Source organism: Mustelus asterias, chromosome 18, assembly GCF_964213995.1.
Source record: "Mustelus asterias chromosome 18, sMusAst1.hap1.1, whole genome shotgun sequence".
Lineage (NCBI taxonomy): Eukaryota > Metazoa > Chordata > Chondrichthyes > Carcharhiniformes > Triakidae > Mustelus > Mustelus asterias.
In genome coordinates, this window is record NC_135818.1 from 79,171,902 (window position 1) to 79,190,401 (window position 18,500).

Consider the following 18,500-nt stretch of genomic DNA (forward strand, 5'->3'; position numbering starts at 1 on the left):
CCCACGAATGAATTTAAAAAATAGCTCTGCCAACGCAGGATGTTGCTTCCTCACTGCCCAAGCTCCTCCAGTCCCTGCCCAGTAAGCAATGACGGCTCCTCTGTCTACCCCCAACCCTCTACGCTTAGAGTGGAGGAAAAGGCAGGCACAGCATTACAGCCGACACCATCAGCTCAGCAGCATGGAGACCCATACACTGGCCTTGCAGCCACATTGTTAGAATTTGCTTGAAGCCACCGGTTCTTGGGTCGTGTGCGTCGCTGTGGAGTTGACAAGGCGAGCTGTTGAAATGCCGTTCGTCTTTATTTGTCCAGGGTCTGTCCGCACGCTGACTTCCTTCGGACCCCGGGGAATTCTTTTCCTTCCCCAGAAGCCATATTTCACGGACGGAACCCTCCGAGAACAGGTGAAGTACTGCGTTACGTGGCGGGCCTCTGCAGCCCCGGGGTGAGGGTGGACCCGAGGACACGGAGGTGGGCGTCAGAGGAGAGGGGTGGGTAGGTGTTGGAGGGGGGGAGGGATGCGGGGGCTGAAGGGGAAACAAAGTGGAATTGGTGTGGGGTCAGGGGTTATGGGGTTTGGAGTGGGGGAGGTGGGCTTGGGCATTTAACGAGTGGGGGGACAAGGGGAGTGTCAGGGATAACAGAAGGCCGTGAGTCAGATTGAATATTTATAACGATGAATATTCTCCCATGTCTGGGTGGAAAAGTCATTACAGACTCCCTGCCGCCTTCATCAGTTGTTACAGGAGGTTTTTGTTTTATCTCCACCTTCACTGACACAAGGAAATTACAGTCAAGAAACAGGCCATTTGGCCCAACTGGTCTCAGTCAGAATTCACCATGTCTGCAAAGGCCTTGGTCACATTCATCCTGAACCTCAATCCGCCCCCACCATCCCTTCACCCACCTGTCCAAACTAGATACAGGGGGGGTGCTTAGACACGGAGGGAGAGGGGTAGCTCCGGGGAAAGCAAAACAGAGTTCCAGCGATAGAGGGATTGAGTGAGAGAGTTGGGGAGGGAGATGGAGAAGGAGGGAGGGAACCCAAACAATATGTTTGACTTAATTGTGCACACTGTCAGGAGAGCAGGGATTTGATCTTGCAAAGATTTAATTGCATTAGATTTAACTACACGGAGAATAATGGATACCCGGGAATGAGTTACAGACTGCAATCTTATCAAGGCATATTGATGATTTGCATATAGAATAATGGATACCTGAGAGGGAGGGAGGGCGGGTGCAGTGGGCAGGGGGAGCGGGTGCAGTGGGCAGGGGGAGCGGGTGCAGTGGGCAGGGGGAGCGGGTGCAGTGGGCAGGGAGAGCGGGGGCAGTGGGCAGGGGGAGCGGGTGCAGTGGGCAGGGGGAGCGGGTGCAGTGGGCAGGGGGAGCGGGTGCAGTGGGCAGGGGGAGCGGGTGCAGTGGGCGGGGGAGCGGGCGCAGTGGGCGGGGGAGCGGGCGCAGTGGGCAGGGGGAGCGGGCGCAGTGGGCAGGGGGAGCGGGCGCAGTGGGCAGGGGGAGCGAGCGCAGTGGGCAGGGAGTGCGGGTGCAGTGGGCAGGGAGTGCGGGTGCAGTGGGCAGGGAGAGCGGGTGCACTGATTGAGATGGCAGAGGGAGGAGAAGTGGGGGGGGGGAACTACGATATTCCCAAGGCAGAGAGAGTGAGAGAGGAGCTTCCCAAGAAGCAGTCTGTAAAAATATTCTTGACTTTCTCTTTCCTTTGTTTTTTTTTTAAACAGGTGATTTATCCTTTGAAGGAAATCTACCCCATCACAGGTATCATTTTCTGCATCATTTAAAATTCCAAAATCCAAATCAGTTTATTGGTGGAGTTGGTGAAATGGTCGTAACTCTTCACTGAATTGTGTCTCTCAGGTGTAGCTGATGACGAGAGAATTGTCCGCTTCTTAAACGCGACTGGATTGGTGAGTAATCAGCACTCGTTCACCAGGGTAAAGATTTCACCATTTGCTGTTTACAGCGAAATCTCTTCACACACATTCACAACTGGACTAAAAACAAGAAAAGCAAGATTCTCCTCAGTCACTGAGGCAAATCGCCCACGTTGAGTACTCACTCATCACTCTATGCTTGCTATTCCATCATCGCCTCCTAGTCCATCGCTGCTTCTCGAGCTCAGACCCCTCCATAGCCTCTCCATCTCGGGGGTTATTCGGATATTACTACCACTTACTCTCCTTTCAAGGTGACTTTTTTTTTTGCTGGAACATGGCAAGGGCTCCTTGAACCCAAACAATATGTTTGACTTAATTGTGCACACTGTCAGGAGAGCAGGAATTTGATCTTACAAAGATTTAATTGCATTAGATTTAACTACACAGAGAGGATGTGTATTCTACGGAGCAGATTATTGCTGGAAATGGAGAGAATCGTGAGGGGCCTGGATCAATATTTGACGAAACAGTAGAGGTTTGAGAGAGAGCAGCGTGTGGTATTGTTGTTAAAGTTTGGAGATGAACCCGGAGGGGCCTCGATGGCCTCCTCAGGCAATGTGCAGCTCTGCTCTTTATACTGTCAGTATAACTCCCACATCCATGACGGGAGTAAAGATTGTTGCGTGACTCTCCCATACTTTGGATCTGTGTTTCTATTTAGGCTAACTTCCATCCTGAGTAGATTTAGCAGGAATTCAGACAGTTTATATAAAGAATAATGGAAACCCGGGAGTGAGTTACAGACTGCAATCTTATCAAGGCATATTGATGATTTGCATATAGAATAATGGATACCTGGGAGTAAGTTTATAGACAGGAATCTAATCGAGGGGTTCAGAGGGGCGGCACGGTAGCACAGTGGTTAGCACTGCTGCTTCACAGCTCCAGGGACTTGGGTTCGATTCCCGGCTCGGGTCGCTGTCTGTGTGGAGTTTGCACATTCTCCTCGTGTCTGCGTGGGTTTCCTCCGGGTGCTCCGGTTTCCTCCCACAGTCCAAAGATGTGCGGGCTAGGTTGATTGGCCATGCTAAAAAATTGCCCCTTAGTGTCCTGGGATGCGTAGATTAGAGGGATTAGTGAGTAAAATATGTAGGGATATGGGGGTAGGGCCTGGGTGGGATTGTGGTCGGTGCAGACTCGATGGGCCGAATGGCCTCTTTCTGTACTGTAGGGTTTCTATGATAGTTTGTATATAGAATAATGGATACTTGGGGATGAGTTACAGACTGCAATCTAATCGAGGAGTTCATGTGGTTTATATATAGAATAATTAATACCTGGGAGTGAGCTACAAGCTACAATCTTATCAAGGCATACTGTTGGTTTATATATAGAATACTGGATACCCAGTAGTGAGTTACAGACTGCAATCTAATTGAGGGACTCAGTAGTTTATATAAAGAATATTTACCAGGGAGTGAGTTACAGCCTGGAATCTAATCAAGGAGTTCAGATAGTTTATATAAAGAATAATGTTTACTGGGGAGTGAGTTACAGCCTGGAATCTAATCGAGGGGTTCAGATAGTTTATATATAGAATAATGGATACCCGGGAGTGAGTTACAGACTGGAATCTAATCGAGGGATTTGGATGACGCATTTAAGTGTATGTTTGGTGGAGTTTTAACTGTTTCTAATTGTGTTTATGTAGCTAATATAATCATTTATGTTTGTCTAACCCTCATGTCGAGTTTCTTCCTTGTTGTTTAATGGAGTATTGTCTCTCTGTTTTCTGCCTTCGCATTACAGAAGGAGACCATTTGGCCCATTATATCTGTGCTGGCTCCAAGCTATCCAATTAGTCCCAATCCCCTGCTCTTTCCCTATATCAGAAAAGTATACGTAAGAAGCGAGCTAATAAGAGTGCCTTATTTAGTCAGTGCCTCACTGCCAACGTGACTCCCCGTGACCCAAGGGCGCAAAGTGTCCACAGTGCCCTGCCTGCCCTCAACTCCTCCATAATCCCTCCATAAGGGCGGCACGGTAGCACAGTGGTTAGCACTGCTGCTTCACAGCTCCAGGGTTCCGGGTTCGATTCCCGGCTCGGGTCACTGTCTGTGTGGAGTTTGCACATTCTCCTCGTGTCTGCGTGGGTTTCCTCCGGGTGTTCCGGTTTCCTCCCACAGTCCAAAGGTGTGCGGGTTAGGTTGATTGGCCAGGTTAAAAATTGCCCCTTAGAGTCCTGATGCGTAGGTTACAGGGATTAGCGGGTAAATATGTGGGGGTAGGGCCTGGGTGGGATTGTGGTCGGTGCAGACTCGATGGGCCGAATGGCCTCCTTCTGCACTGTAGGGTTTCTATTTTTTTAAAAAATAATCAGCAACTGTGAACAGATACTTGGTGACCAGACCAAGAATGAGAATGACTGAGAGATCCAGGAACTGGTGAGCCACAAGGGCAAGACATTTCTGAACCTGAAACAGCAACCCAGCTGGAGAACAAGTGAGCAGCTCCACAAGCAGCTGTGGGCTGAGATTCAGCAAAAAAAACCCATGACCTGCAGAACAGCTGGTGTTGGAGAAAGTGCAGGCAATCCAGCAGTGAACTGACAACCATGATGCCCGAGGTTTCGATAGCACAGACAAGATCACACATGGTCCAAGCACCCAAGGCCCCACTCCGCTGCTGGCAAAGAACGGAGCAGTGTTCACCAAGAAAAGGGAGGCAGTCACTGGAAGGAGCACTTTGAAGACCACCTCAACAAAAACTCTGTCTTCAATGTGAGAGTCCTCGACTCCAGCCTGCAGCATGCTACGTACCACCATCTCAGCACAACCCCAACCAGGACCAGATAGAAAAGACAATCCAACAGCTAAAGAAGTCAGCCGGAGCAGATGGAATTCCCACCAAAGTACGGCAGCACAGTGGTTAGCACTGCTGCCTCACAGCGCCAGGGACCCGGGTTCAGTTCCCAGCTTGGGTCGCTGTCTGTGTGAAGTTTGCAGATTCTCCCCGTGTCTGCCTGGGTTTCCTCCGGGTGCTCCAGTTTCCTCCCACAGTCCAAAGACATGAAGGCTAGGTGGATTAACCATGGGAAATGTGTGGAGTTATGGGGATAGGTTAGAGTTAGTAGTAAACGCTACTTAGTTACGGACTAAGTAGAGTGCTTTTTTGGAGAGTCGGTGCAGGCTCGATGGACCAAATGGCCTCCTACTGCACAGTAGGAATTCTATGGCACAGCAGCACTACTGGCACAAATACATGGCCTAATTTCCCTTATCTGGGAGGAGGAAAACATGCCAGGGATCTGAGATACAGAATTGTGACCATCTTCAAGAAAAATGACAAGTCCGACTGCAGTAGCTACAGAGGAATTTCCCTGCTGGTGGACTATGTCCAGCAGGGACCTCAGAACCTTGGAGAAGAACCACCAGCACTGACTCCGCAAGATCCCGCAAATCCATGGGCAGGATGGGCGTACCAAAATCAGTGTTCTCGCTCAGACTGACATCCCTGGCATCGAAGCACTGACCACACTCGATCAGTTCCACTGGGCAGGGACACATCGTCCACATGTCTGACACGGGACTCTCGAAGCAAGAGCTCTACTCGGAGCCTCGACATGGTGAGCGAAGCCCAGGAGGGCAGAGGAAATGCTCCAAGGACACCCTCAAAGCCTCCTTCAAAAAGGTGTAACATCCTGACCAACACTTGGGAATCCCTGGCCCAAGACTGCCCAAAGTGGAGAAAATGCATCCAGGAAGGAGCTGAACATCTCGAGTTCGATCACCGAGAGCGAACTAAAGCCAAGCGCCGACAGCGAGAGGAGCGCATGGCACCTCACCCACCTCCCATCCACCCGCTCCTACAACCACCGTCTGCCTGTGACAGAGGTTGGCGGGTCAGCTAGAATCATAGAAAAGGGTGGCACGGTGGCACAGTGATAGCACTGCTGCTTCACCGCGCCAGGGACCCGTGTTCAATTCCCGGCTTGGGTCATTGTCTGTGTGGAGTTCGTACGTTCTCCCCGTGTCTGCGTGGGTTTCCTCCGGGTGCTCCAGTTTCCTCCCACATTCTGAAAGACATGCTGGTTAGGTGCATCGACCCGAACAGGCGCCGGACTGTGGCGACTAGGGGAATTTCACAGTAACTTCATTGCAGTGTGAATGTAAGCCTACTTGTGACTAATAGATAAAATTTTGGGCGGCATGATGGCACAGTGGTTAGCACTGTTGCCTCACAGTGCCAGGGATCAGGTTCGATTCCCGGCTTGGGTCACTGACTGTGTGGAGTTTGCACAACTCCCTGTGTCTGCGTGGGTTTCCTCCGGTTTCCTCCCACAGTCCAAGCATGTGCGGGTTAGGTGGATTGGCCATGCTAAATTACCCGTTAGTGTCAGGGGGACTAGCTAGGGTAAATGCATGGAGTTATGGGGATAGGGCCTGGGTGGGATTGTGGTCGGTGCAGACTCGATGGGCCAAATGGCCGCCTTCTGCACTGTAGGATTCTATTCTATTCTATTCTAAAATCTACAGTACAGAAGGAGGCCATTCAGCCCATCGAGTCTGCACCGGCAACAATCCCACCCAGCCCGTAATCCCACACATTCATCCTGCGAATCCCCCTAACCTACACTGAGGGGCAATTTAGCACGACCTAGCCACCTAACCCGCACGTCTTTGGACTGTGGGAGGAAACCGGAGGAAACCCATGCAGACACGGGGAGAACGTGCAAACTCCACACAGACAGTGACCCAAGCCGGGAATCGAACCCAGGTCCCTGGGGATGTGAGGCAGCAGTGCTGACCACTGCGCCGCTGTGCCGCCCCGGACAACTCACTGTTAATGTGGAAGCAAATCATTCACAACTTCAAGTGGCCGCCTAAGAAAATGGAAAGAAGAAGATTTGGCTCATTGTGTCTCTGCTGGAATCGAGCTATCCAACTAGTCCCACTCCCCTGTTCCTTATCTAATAGCTGATCACAAACGTTTACATAAAATAAGGAACTACCTGTTTGCAGCACAAAGGCAGCCAATGTTTCAGGTTGATGACCTTTTACCAGAACTCTTCTCGCTCCGCAGATGCTGCCTGGCATGCTGAGTATTTCTGCTCCCATGTTTTTGGCTCTCTGCTGGAGCTGGGAGATAACTGGCTCTCCTGGCCGGTGCCATGTGCATTCTGGGCTCAACCCAACCAGAGGACTTGGCAAGGCGGCTGTGGTCCCTGAACTCTTACTCACCCGGCCAGCAGCTAGGACACCTGAGCGGTTACAGTGGAACTGATCCCGTTTTTCTTACTTTAAGGTGTCACTCCTGAAGAGGACTAGAGGGCTGGATGAGAGAGTGGATTGGAACTGGTGAGACACTAACTCTTATTTGGAGACACTGCTTTTGAGTTTCTGGCTGCCAAGCTTCAAACCAAATCCACGCGCAGATTCTTGCTCTTTTGGCAACGTCCACATACAGTGGAGCCCCGTTTTAACGCGATGGTTGGGGTCCATAAAATGTGATCGCGAATGTTATCGGGGTCGTGCTAAATCGGGGTCGCCCTAATTCACTAAACCGGAAATAGTAATAAAAAAGGGTCCGTCGCGTGATCGCGTAATATCCGATTTCGCGCTAAATCTGGGCGCGTAAAATCGGGGCTCCACTACTTCATTCTGCCTGAAATATAGAAACAAGTCATGAAATGTTCTCGAAGCTAAAATACTGACGGGCATGGGGCCCATGGGTTATTTAAATAAGACTGTAAGATATAGGACCAGGATTAGGCCATTCGGCCCATCGAGTCTACTCCACCATTCAATCATGGTTGATAGGTTTCTCAACCCCATTCTCCCGCCTTTTCCCCATAACCTTTGATCCCCTTACCAATCAAGAACCTACCTATCTCTGTCTTAAATATACTCAATGACCTGGCCTCCACAGCCTTCTGTGGCAATGAATTCCATGGATTCACCACCCTCTGGCTGAAGAAATACCTTTTCATCTCGCTTCTAAAGGGTCGTCCCTCTACTCTGAGGCTGTGCCCTCGGATCCCAGTCTCTCCCACTAATGGGAACCGTAATAAACCCTGATCAGAGGAATACCAACAGAATGCACACCTCACGTAAGACTGTAGATTGAAAAAATGTTTGTCCCACTTATAGATAGTTAGCAGCAATAACCATTGTCACCTGGATCCTTTCTAAAGGTGGGTTGGGGGGGGGGGGGGTGCATATCTGGTAAGGATTGTTTAGGAAGGAGTGAGGCGGCACAGTGGTTAGCACTGCTGCCTCACAGCGCCAGGGACCTGGGTTCGATTCCGGCCTCGGGTCACTGTCTGTGCGGAGCCTGCACATTCTCCCCTGTCTGCGAGGGTTTCCTCCCACAGTCCAAAGCTGTGCGGGTTAGGTTGATTGGCCATGATAAATTGCCCCTTAGTGTCAGGGGGTTAGTAGGGTAAATAAGTAGGGTTATGGGGATAGGGCCTGGGTGGGATTGTGGTTGGTGCAGACTCGATGGGCCAAATGGCCTCCTTCTGCACTATAGGGATTCTATGATTCTCTATGAGTACAGGAACAGATCAGATATCCTACCCAGTTGCTTAAGGTGGGCATGAATAAACCTTTGGAAAGGGTCACAGCTTCCTCTTAGGGTTAGCGCCAGTCAGTTCCTTGAGGCATGGAACCAACCAATCTATTATTCACATAAAAACAAAGAATAGAAGAACAGTACAGGACAGGAACAGCCCCTATGGCCCTCCAAGCCTGTGCCGGTTGAACCTCGGGTTACAGTGAGTGCCAGCAAGCTTGCCACTATGAATCACCCAATGCCCATACTCTAAGCGCATGTTATTGGCTACTGACCAGCAGCAGAAACTGTAGCTTATTTTCCCCTTGATCCAGGCTCTGGATGCTAATTGTAGTAGCCTGGCTCTCAGTTAACCTGGCTGGAGATTGAGCCTGCTACCCCGCTGGCATGTTGTTTACTGGATAAACCTTCAACACCTTCGTTGGGACGCTGATATTATGGAGAAACGAGTCTCATGTAATATTGCTGGTTAGAACTGAATTGCCGGAGTTGTTTCAGGGTGCCCTGGAGTTTTTGTTCAATCACCTCGAAAATACAGGGCGATTTTCATTTGATTTATTATTGTCACATGTATTAACATACAGTGCAAAGTATTGTTTCTTGCGCGCTGTATAGACAAAACATACCATTCATAGAGAAGTAAACGAGAGAGTGCAGAATGTAGTGTTACAGTCATAGCTGGGTGTAGAGAAAGTTCAACTTATTGCAAGGTAGGTCCATTCAAAAGTCTGATGGCAGCAGGGAAGAAGCTGTTCTTGAGTCGGTTGGTACATGACTTCAGACTTTTGTATCTTTTTCCCGACGAAGAAGGTGAAAGAGGGAATGTCCGGGGTGTGTGGGGTCCTTAATTATGCTGGCTGCTTTGCCGAGGTAACGGGAAGTGTAGACAGAGTCAATGGATGGGAGGGTGATTTGCGTGATGGATTGGGCTACATTCACAACCTTTTGTAGTTCCTTGCGGTCTTGGGCAGAGTAGGAGCCATACCAAGCTGTGATACAACCAGAAAGAATGCTTTCTATGGTGCATCTGTAAAAGTTGGTGAGAGTCGTAGCTGACATGCCAAATTTCCTTAGTCTTAGTTGAGATTTCACAATGATTCATCAACTTGGAGGCTGTTGCTGCACTTCCTTGCCTCCTTCAGGAGACTGAGTGAGGATTAGGTTGATTGCTGGGTAGATTGTACCTGACACCCTGGAACAATTTGGTCTGAAAATCTCCTCTCTACTTCCTTCTCTGGTGGTTAGCGGACATCCTTGTGGATCCAGAACTGGCTTGCCTGCAGAAGGCAGAGAGTGGCTGTGGAGGGGTCTTTCTCTGCATGGAGGTCAGTGACCAGTGGAGTGCCCCAGGGATCTGTTCTGGGACCCTTGCTGTTTGTCATTTTCATAAATGACCTGGATGAGGAAGTGGAGGGATGGGTTGGTAAGTTTGCTGACGACACCAAGGTAGGTGGTGTTGTGGATAGTTTGGAGGGATGTCAGAAGTTGCAGCGAGACATAGATAGAATGCAAGACTGGGCGGAGAAGTGGCAGATGGACTTCAACCCGGATAAGTGTGTGGTGATCCATTTTGGCAGATCCAATGGGATGAAGCAGCAGTATAATATGAAGGGTACCATTCTTAGCAGTGTAGAGGATCAGAAGGACCTTGGGATCCGGGTCCATAGGACTCTTAAATCGGCCTCGCAGGTGGAGGATGCGGTCAAGAAGGCGTACGGCGTACTGGCCTTCATTAATCGAGGGATTGAGTTTAGGAGTCGGGAGATAATGCTGCAGCTTTATAGGACCCTGGTTAGACCCCACTTGGAGTACTGCGCGCAGTTCTGGTCACCTCATTACAGGAAAGATGTTGAAGCCATTGAAAGGGTGCAGAGGAGATTTACAAGGATGTTGCCTGGATTGGGGGGCATGCCTTATGAGGATAGGTTGAGGGAGCTTGGTCTCTTCTCCCTGGAGAGACGAAGGATGAGAGGTGACCTGATAGAAGTTTACAAGATGTTGAGAGGTCTGGATAGGGTAGACTCTCAGAGGCTATTTCCAAGGGCTGAAATGGTTGCTACGAGAGGACACAGGTTTAAGGTGCTGGGGGGTAGGTACAGAGGAGATGTCAGGGGTAAGTTTTTCACTCAGAGGGTGGTGGGTGAGTGGAATCGGCTGACGTCGGTGGTGGTGGAGGCAAACTCGTTGGGGTCTTTTAAGAGACTTCTGGATGAGTACATGGGATTTAATGGGATTGAGGGCTATAGATAGGCCTAGAGGTGGGGATGTGATCGGCGCAACTTGTGGGCCGAAGGGCCTGTTTGTGCTGTGGCTTTCTATGTTCTATGTTCTATGTTAAACCGTTGGGATCTGATTGGCCTGTCTGTGTTCATTGCTCTCCAGGTATGATGCCCTGTCTCCGGGAGAAATGCAGAGACTCTCCTTCACTCGACTCTTCTATCACCAGCCAAAATATGCAGGTTTGTGTTCGTCATCCTCCCCCACAGAAACTGCTTCAGAGCGACGTAAGAAATAGGAGTTGACCATTCAGCCCTACAAGCCTGCTCTGCATCATGATAAGATCATGGCTGATCACCTCAATTCTACTTTCCACCCCGAGCCCCTTTCCCCCAAAACATTAATGTCCAAGAATCTTTTGTTCTCAGCCTTGCACATACTCATTGGCTGAGAATTCACAGCGTAGAGAACCCCAATGATTCACAACCTTCCTGAGTGAATTAATTTCTCCTCATCTCAGTCTAAAATGGCGTCCCTCTTATTCTGAGGCTATGTAGACTCTCCATCCAGGAGAAAAAGCTTTCTCAGCATCAGCCCTGTCAATGCCTCTCAAAGAATTTTGTACGTTTCAATGCGATCACTTTTCATTTCTCCCAATCTCCACCCAGCCCAGTTCCCTTCCACAAATCCCGCTTTGAATGAAACTTGCAACCTCCTGATTCCCGATTCCCTTCTCCTCTTCCCAGTGTTGGACGAAGCTACAAGCGCACTAACCGAGGAGGCGGAAGCAGAGCTGTACCAGACCTGCAAACAGCTGGAGATGACGGTCATCAGTGTGGGTCACCGCAGCAGCTTGGAGAAGGTAGGGGAAAAAATAATGCTGCTTCACAGAGAGACTCTAACCTTTTCATCGAACCTGTGAGTTTCTGTGTCACTTAGGGAGCGATTACAGCAGGTTTATATGGAGAAAAATATACCGACATTGGAGGCAGTCCAGCGAAGGTTCACTAGGTCGATCCTGAGTATGGAAGGATTTTCTTACAAGGAGAGGTTGAGTAGGTTGGGCCTGTACTCATTGGAATTTAGAAGAATGAGAGTTGAATCACAGAATCCCTACAGTGCAGAAGGAGGCCATTCAGCCCATCGAGTCTGCACCGATCACAATCCCACCCAGGCCCTATCCTTGTAACCCCACATGATCCCACTGACACTAAGGAACAATCCCACCCAGACCTGTTTCCCGTAACCTCTAGTATTTACCCTGCTAATCCCCCTAACCTACACATATTACGACACCAAGGGTCAATTTGACATGGCTAATCCACCTAACCCGCACATCTTTGGAGTGTGGGAGGAAACCAGAGCACCCGAAGGAAACCCACGCAGACACGGGGAGAATGTGCAAACTCCACACAGACAGCCACCTGAGGCCAGAATTGAACCCGGGTCCCTGGTGCTGTGAGGCAGCAGTGCTAACCACTATGCCACCGTGCCGCCCTTATTGGTGACCTTATTGAGACATATAGGATTCTCAGGAGGCTTGAGAGGGTGTTGAGAAGTTGTTTGCCTCTGTGGGAGGGTCTGGGACCAGAGGGCATAATCTCAGAGTAAGATGCCACGTATTTAAAACAGATGAGGAATTCTTTCTCTGAGGGTAGTGAAACTGTGGAATTCTTTACCACAGAGGGCTGTAGAAGCTGGGTCATTAAGTATGTTCAAGACTGAGATAGACATTTTTTAATGAGTAAGGGAATCGAGGGTTATGGGGAAAAGGTGGGAAAGTGGAGTTGAAGATTTTCATATCACAGCAGTCATGACCTCATTGAATGGTGGAGTAGACTCGATGGGCCGAATGGTCTATCTCTGCCCAATGGTGGAGCAGACTCGATGGGCCGAATGGTCTATCTCTGCCCAATGGTGGAGCAGACTCGATGGGTCGAATGGTCTATCTCTGCCCCTGCGTCTTAGGGTGGAAATTCAGAATGAGGACATTAGATGGATATGCAGAGGCTGGGCTGTTTCGTGGATCAACTTCATTTAGTTCTCGCTGGCAGCCCAGCTCCATAATTCTCCTCCACCTCAACCCCCTGTGATGACATTGCAACTCTTTTTAAACTAATATATTCCACATCCCTGACCCCCAAGGGGGTTGACAGGAAATAAGGGAAAATCTCCCCTGTAGTGAGTACAGGGTGAGTACAGACCAGTGAGGTCTCGGGTTCAGTCCCTGGTAAGCCCTGAAGTGGTTAATCCTATCCAATGGTCAGGTCACCACAATTCCCCGCACTGCCACTCTGGGCTGGCGGGGGAGGGCTGAGTGTGCTGGGGATTTGAACCAGTGACACCTATTAGAAGCAGATGAACAACTGGTAGACGAGTTGCCCCAGGGTCTTTGTTGTCCAGGCACTGGTGTGCAGTGACGGTGGGTTGATGCCAGTGAATCATGGGCCCTGTTGTGAGTCAGCAGTCTTGAGAAGTTGGGGCCGATGCCATGAGGGGAAAATGATCATTTTTTAATTTGCTGTTTCTCGGCAGCACGTGTTCCGAGAGAGAGAAAATGATCTACTTAAATTTCAATGTATAAATTAATGTTTGTTTTTTTCCTCTCTCTCTCTTTCCCCGGACAGCATCATGATTCCATGTTGTGCCTGTTCGGAGATGGGAAATGGGAGTTGACTCAAATCCACTGACGCAGGTGAAGGGATCCGATGCTGCGTTCGCCCTCAGTATAACTGCCATCCACCTGCCGCGCTCCACAGAATGGAACCTCAGCGTGGTTAACAGTGCGACCAGATTGTTAAAGTACTACCTCATGTTCCCCTCTCCTCACGGCCTTGTTTTTGCTTGAGGGAGGTTTTTAATATTTTGGCTACTTTTGATATCTTAGGACCAAATAATGTATCGGTGGCTACAGGGTGGATGGGTGTGGCCATGCGATCCAGACACTAAACATTCTGATCTGAACAAGCTCTGATCTGTAACATAAATTTGTAATTGAATAATCAAAGGCAACGTGTCTGCTGGTAATGATTCTGTGTTAGCTGCTGGTGATCAGAGTTTGCTTCTTTTAAAAAAAAAATAATGACCACTTCATTCTTTTTAATGATGAATCAGTCTGATGGTTTAAAGACATTTCCGAACTATTCCCCGTCCCTTCTCCCTGTGCTATCTCAGTCAGGGTCAGCCAAACCAGGTAATCAAAGCTGGGACCTCTAGTCTGTACAGTTCAGTTACTCACCGTCTTTATCCAAGTGAGCAGGGTGGGGAAGACACTAATTTTTAATCATTTGCTCAGCTAGGCGGAGGTTACGAACACCCAATTACGGGCCCGATCAGCTCTTTTAAAAATGGATTTTCTCTCGAGTGCGGCAGGGCGACATTTCAGTCCTCGTTGCAGCAACAACCTTGAGCTGCTCAAGTGAACAGGATGGAGAGCCCTGTACAACCGAGAGGCAGTGGTGTAGTGTCACTATCATGGGACTAGTAATTTGCTCATGAACTTGCCCAGTGCCTCAGTGGATGGTGTGACCATCGTACGGAATAGCATTGCCTTAGCCTTCCAAGCTTTGGTGATGGCCTAGTGGTATTGTCGCTAAGCAATTAATCCAGAAACCCAGCTAATGTTCTGGGGACTTGGGTTCGAATCCTGCCATGGCAGATGGTGGAATTTGAATTCAATAATAAAAATAATATCTGGAATTAAGAATCTACTGATGACCCATGAAGCCATTGTCGATTGTCGTAAAAACTCATCTAGATCACTGATGTCCCTTTAGGGAAGGAAATCTGCCGTCCTTACCTGGTCTGGCCTACTTGTGACTCCAGACCCACAGCAATGTGGTTGACTCTCAGCTGCCCTCTGAACAAGGGCAACCAGGGATGGGCAGTAAATGCTGAGTAAGAAGTCTCAACACCAAGTTAAAGTCCAACAGGTTTACTTGGTAGCACAAGCTTTCGGAACGTTGCTCCTTCTTTTATGTTTTACAAAGAAATCCACATAAATGACATTTAATCCAACGCAAAAGTATCCTGGTTAAGTTGGTTTAAAATATAGGAAAATCTGAGAACTAATGGCTCACTCTGGAGCCCACATTTACGCTCTCCAACTGGGGATGGATGAGGGAAGAGTCAGGTGCCCTGACTCTCAAGATCAGGTTCGTAAGGAAATCTTGATTACAAACCCATACCTGCGCCAAATCTCATGTCTTACTCACCCAGCCAGCCATGTCCCACTGTGTAGAGATAACCTGACCTCATCTTGAGATGAGCGACAGTTGCTAACAGTGTCCAGCTGCAGAGCTTTTATTCCTGACCCCTGTCTAATTGCCAGCACTCTCTTTTTAATTCATTTGTGGAACATGGGTGTCACTGGCTGGCCAGCATTTATTGTCCATCCCTAGTTACCCGAAGGCAGTTGAGAGTCAACCACATTACTGTGGCTCTGGAGTCACATGTAGGCCAGGTAAGGACGGCAGATTTCCTTCCCTAGAGGACATTAGTGAAACAGATGAGTTTTTCCGACAGTCGACAATGGTTTCATGGTCAGCAATAGACTCTTAATTCCAGATCCATGGAGGGAAACGAACCCAGGTCCCCAGAACGTGAGCTGAGTTTCTGGATTAATAGTCCAGCGATAATAGCACTAGGTCATCGCCTCCTGACCCCTGTCCAATCGCTACTACTTTCTCCTGACTCCTTGTCCAATGACCAGTGCTTTAGGATGCACTAGTGCAGTTCCCTGATTAGGACTGAATTGGAAATGGTTATCAAAATTCACAGTCCAGGCAAAGATCTAAAGAATGGTTGATTGTCAAGAGACGCTATTTGAATTACCCATCTTCAAAAGCCAAAAGATAAGGAACAAAGAACAGTACAACACAGGAACAGGCCCTTCGGCCCACCAAGCCTGTGCCAACAGATGACGCCCTTCTAAACTAAAGGCATTTTGCTTCTACGCGGTCCATATCCCTCTCTTCATGTATCTGAAAGAAGAAACAGAGTGAAGAAAATGAAGGTTGTTGGCATTCCCAATTTGACTCCAGGATTAGATTAGATACAGCAGCATTCCCTGATGTCTAAAGTAAAAGTACCTCTCACTGAATCTTCTAATCATGTGATATTAAGGAAGGCGTAGTGGTATTATCATTCGACTATTAATCCAGAAACTCAGCTAATGTTCTAGGGACCTGGGTTTGAATCCCGACAGATGGTGGAATTTGAATTCAATAAAAAATATCTGGATTTAAGAATCTACCGACGACCATGAAAGCATTGTTGATTGTCGGAAAAACTCATCTGGGTTCACTAATGTCCTTGAGGGAAGGAAATCTGCTGACCTTACCTGGTCAGGCCTACATGTGACTCCAAAGCCACCACAATGTGGTCGACTCTCAACTCTCGGAAATGACCCAGCAAGCCATTCAGTTGTATCAGTGTTTTAAGAAGGCAGCTCACGACCACCTTCTCAAGGACAACTCGGAGTGGGCAGTAAATGCAGGCCAGCTAGCGATGCCCATGTCCCGCGAATGAATTTTAAAAATGAATTAAATAATTTTTAAAAATACTGTAACAGCCTTGTTCTGTGCCTCTTTGAAAATGTGTTGAATGTTTTAAAAAGAAATCCACATAAATGACATTTAATTAAACGCAGCGGAATCCTGCTTAAGTTGGTTTGAAATATCGGAAAATCTTGGAACTAATGGCACACTCTGGAGCCCAGGTTTATATTCTCCACTGAGTACGAACGAGGGGGAGAGTCGGGTGCCCCAACTCAACTGAGGTCTGGAATGTGCTGCCTGAGGGGGGGGTGGAGGCGGGATGCCTCACATCCTTTTAAAAATACCTGGATGAGCACTTGGCGCACCATAACATTCAAGGCTACGGGCCAAGTACTGGCAAGTGGAATTAGGTGGGCAGGTCAGGGCATTCCATGCGTTGGTGCGCACCTGATGGGCCGAAGGGCCTCTTCTGCTCTGTCGTATTCTGTGAAGATCAGGTTTGAAAGGAAATCTCAGTTATGAGCCCGCGCCGGCACCAAATCCCACTTATCCCACTCTTGCTCCCAGCTCCGCTGTCATGATGGGAAGAGGAAAGCATAGAAAAAGGTGCATTCCTGGGATGAAGTGACCCCAATCGCTAAAGGTTAATTCCAGAAAACTTTCCATCGACTAAGCTGAAAATGAAAATAAATGTGCAAAAAAACAAGTCCGTTTCAGCAACTTGGTTTTATTTACAGTTCTTCTCAGTTCACATATATTCAGGGAGCGGTTTGAAATTTGCATCAAGTAGAAACTTTTGAAGTGGATTAATAATTTTGCCACTAAAGGCTAAAAATAAGACTGAAGATCATTGCGGCAATCATTGCCTTACTCTTCACATTCCCATTGGTGCCAATCATTATTAAGACTCGTTACAAATATCTGTTTGTTTCAATCAATGTTTCCTGCAGTGTTGCAATTGCCAAGGAAAGTCTAAACTACTGGGAGAGATGAGAAGGGTTGGGCCTGTCCTGTGACAACCTGGACTTTTGAGGTTTAAGCTGTTTCTCTACCTTCTGTCAGTGAAGTTTTCCTGATTTTTAATCATGGCACACACTTAAGCAAACATGTTTTTTTTAAAAAATCAAATAGAAAAATACAGCTCGGAGGGTCTTGTTGAGACTCTAGAGAAAGGCTAAAGTGCTAAACAAGTTGCTTACTCGCTCTCAAGTTGGCCGGAGAGGCCATTTCTGCAGCGTAGACCATGGTCCTCTCAATATCTTCAAAGATTTGGACAACTTGTACACAATTACATAAGGGACTTTGGTATAAGAATAGTCAGGCTGGATCCTGGTACTGTCCCTTGTTGGGCACAGTGTATTGTCCGTGTAAGATGCTATACCTCAGCTATGAACACTTGGAACAGCCTCAGCCACCACACTCTTTCCCCAGTTTGTTCCACTGTCTCTCCTCTGGTTCCTGGGTGTCCGAAGTTACCCCTCAGAAGTGGCCATTCTACCGCTGCAAACCACGAGGAAGAGTGTTAAACTGCAGAGGCGTTGTAGAGAAATACAGCACCATGCAGGACGATAACTCCCAACACTGGCAGTGGTTAAGAGCAAAAAGTCATTTTGGTCGCAACATGTTGCACTTGAAGTTAATCTTACAAAAATAAAAGCAGTCTCTGTTTAAAAACCTCGCACCCGGTCTCCCAGTTAATCTTTAGCTTCCTTTTCCAGGATCCTCTTATGCCCAGTGACAATTTCCTCCACAGCTGTGTGGTCATCCAAGGTGGTAAGGTCACCAAGTTCATCGATTTTATTCTCCACAATCTTCCTCAGCACTCGGCGCATTATCTTTCCCGAGCGGGTTTTGGGAAGTCTCTTCACAATCTGAAACACCGGAAGGATTCGGGTTTAATGTGGACTCCACTGAAGAAATGTGAGATCTACAACTGCAATAACATAGAATCCTACACTGCAGAAGGTGGCCATTCGGCCCATCGAGTCTGCACCAACCACAATCCCACCCAGGCCCCATCCCCATAACCCCATGCATTTACCCTAGCTAGTCCCCCTGACACTAAGGGGCAATTTAGCAAGGCCAATGCACCTAACCCACACATCTTTGGACTGTAGGAGGAAACCGGAGCACCCGGAGGAAACCCATGCAGACACGGCGAGAATGTGCAAACTCCACACAGACAGTGACCCAAGCTGGGAATCGAACCCGGGACCCTGGTGCTGTGAGGCAGCAGTGCTAACCATTGTACCACCGTGCCACCCCAACACGGGGCGTAATACCATGGTTACATCACTAGACGAGCAATCCTGAGG

General features: G+C 48.5%; 2 protein-coding genes across 2 annotated transcripts in view; one reads left to right on the forward strand and one right to left on the reverse strand.

Annotated features, from left to right (window-relative positions):
• Window positions 1–16,900, forward strand: part of abcd4 (ATP-binding cassette, sub-family D (ALD), member 4) — a 36,421-nt gene extending 19,521 nt beyond the window's left edge. The window contains exons 13-19 of the mRNA XM_078234351.1: window positions 315–406; window positions 1,742–1,778; window positions 1,878–1,927; window positions 7,202–7,254; window positions 10,853–10,929; window positions 11,434–11,549; window positions 13,315–16,900. Of these exons, the coding sequence (XP_078090477.1) occupies window positions 315–406; window positions 1,742–1,778; window positions 1,878–1,927; window positions 7,202–7,254; window positions 10,853–10,929; window positions 11,434–11,549; window positions 13,315–13,377 (488 nt within the window). The 3' untranslated portion in view covers window positions 13,378–16,900. The remainder of the gene's footprint in view (window positions 1–314; window positions 407–1,741; window positions 1,779–1,877; window positions 1,928–7,201; window positions 7,255–10,852; window positions 10,930–11,433; window positions 11,550–13,314) is intronic.
• Window positions 16,901–17,773: 873 nt separating this feature from the next.
• Window positions 17,774–18,500, reverse strand: part of LOC144507293 (acetyl-coenzyme A synthetase 2-like, mitochondrial) — a 58,126-nt gene continuing 57,399 nt past the window's right edge. Inside the window, exon 14 of the mRNA XM_078234350.1 lies at window positions 17,774–18,056. Within this exon, the coding sequence (XP_078090476.1) occupies window positions 17,880–18,056 (177 nt within the window). The 3' untranslated portion in view covers window positions 17,774–17,879. The remainder of the gene's footprint in view (window positions 18,057–18,500) is intronic.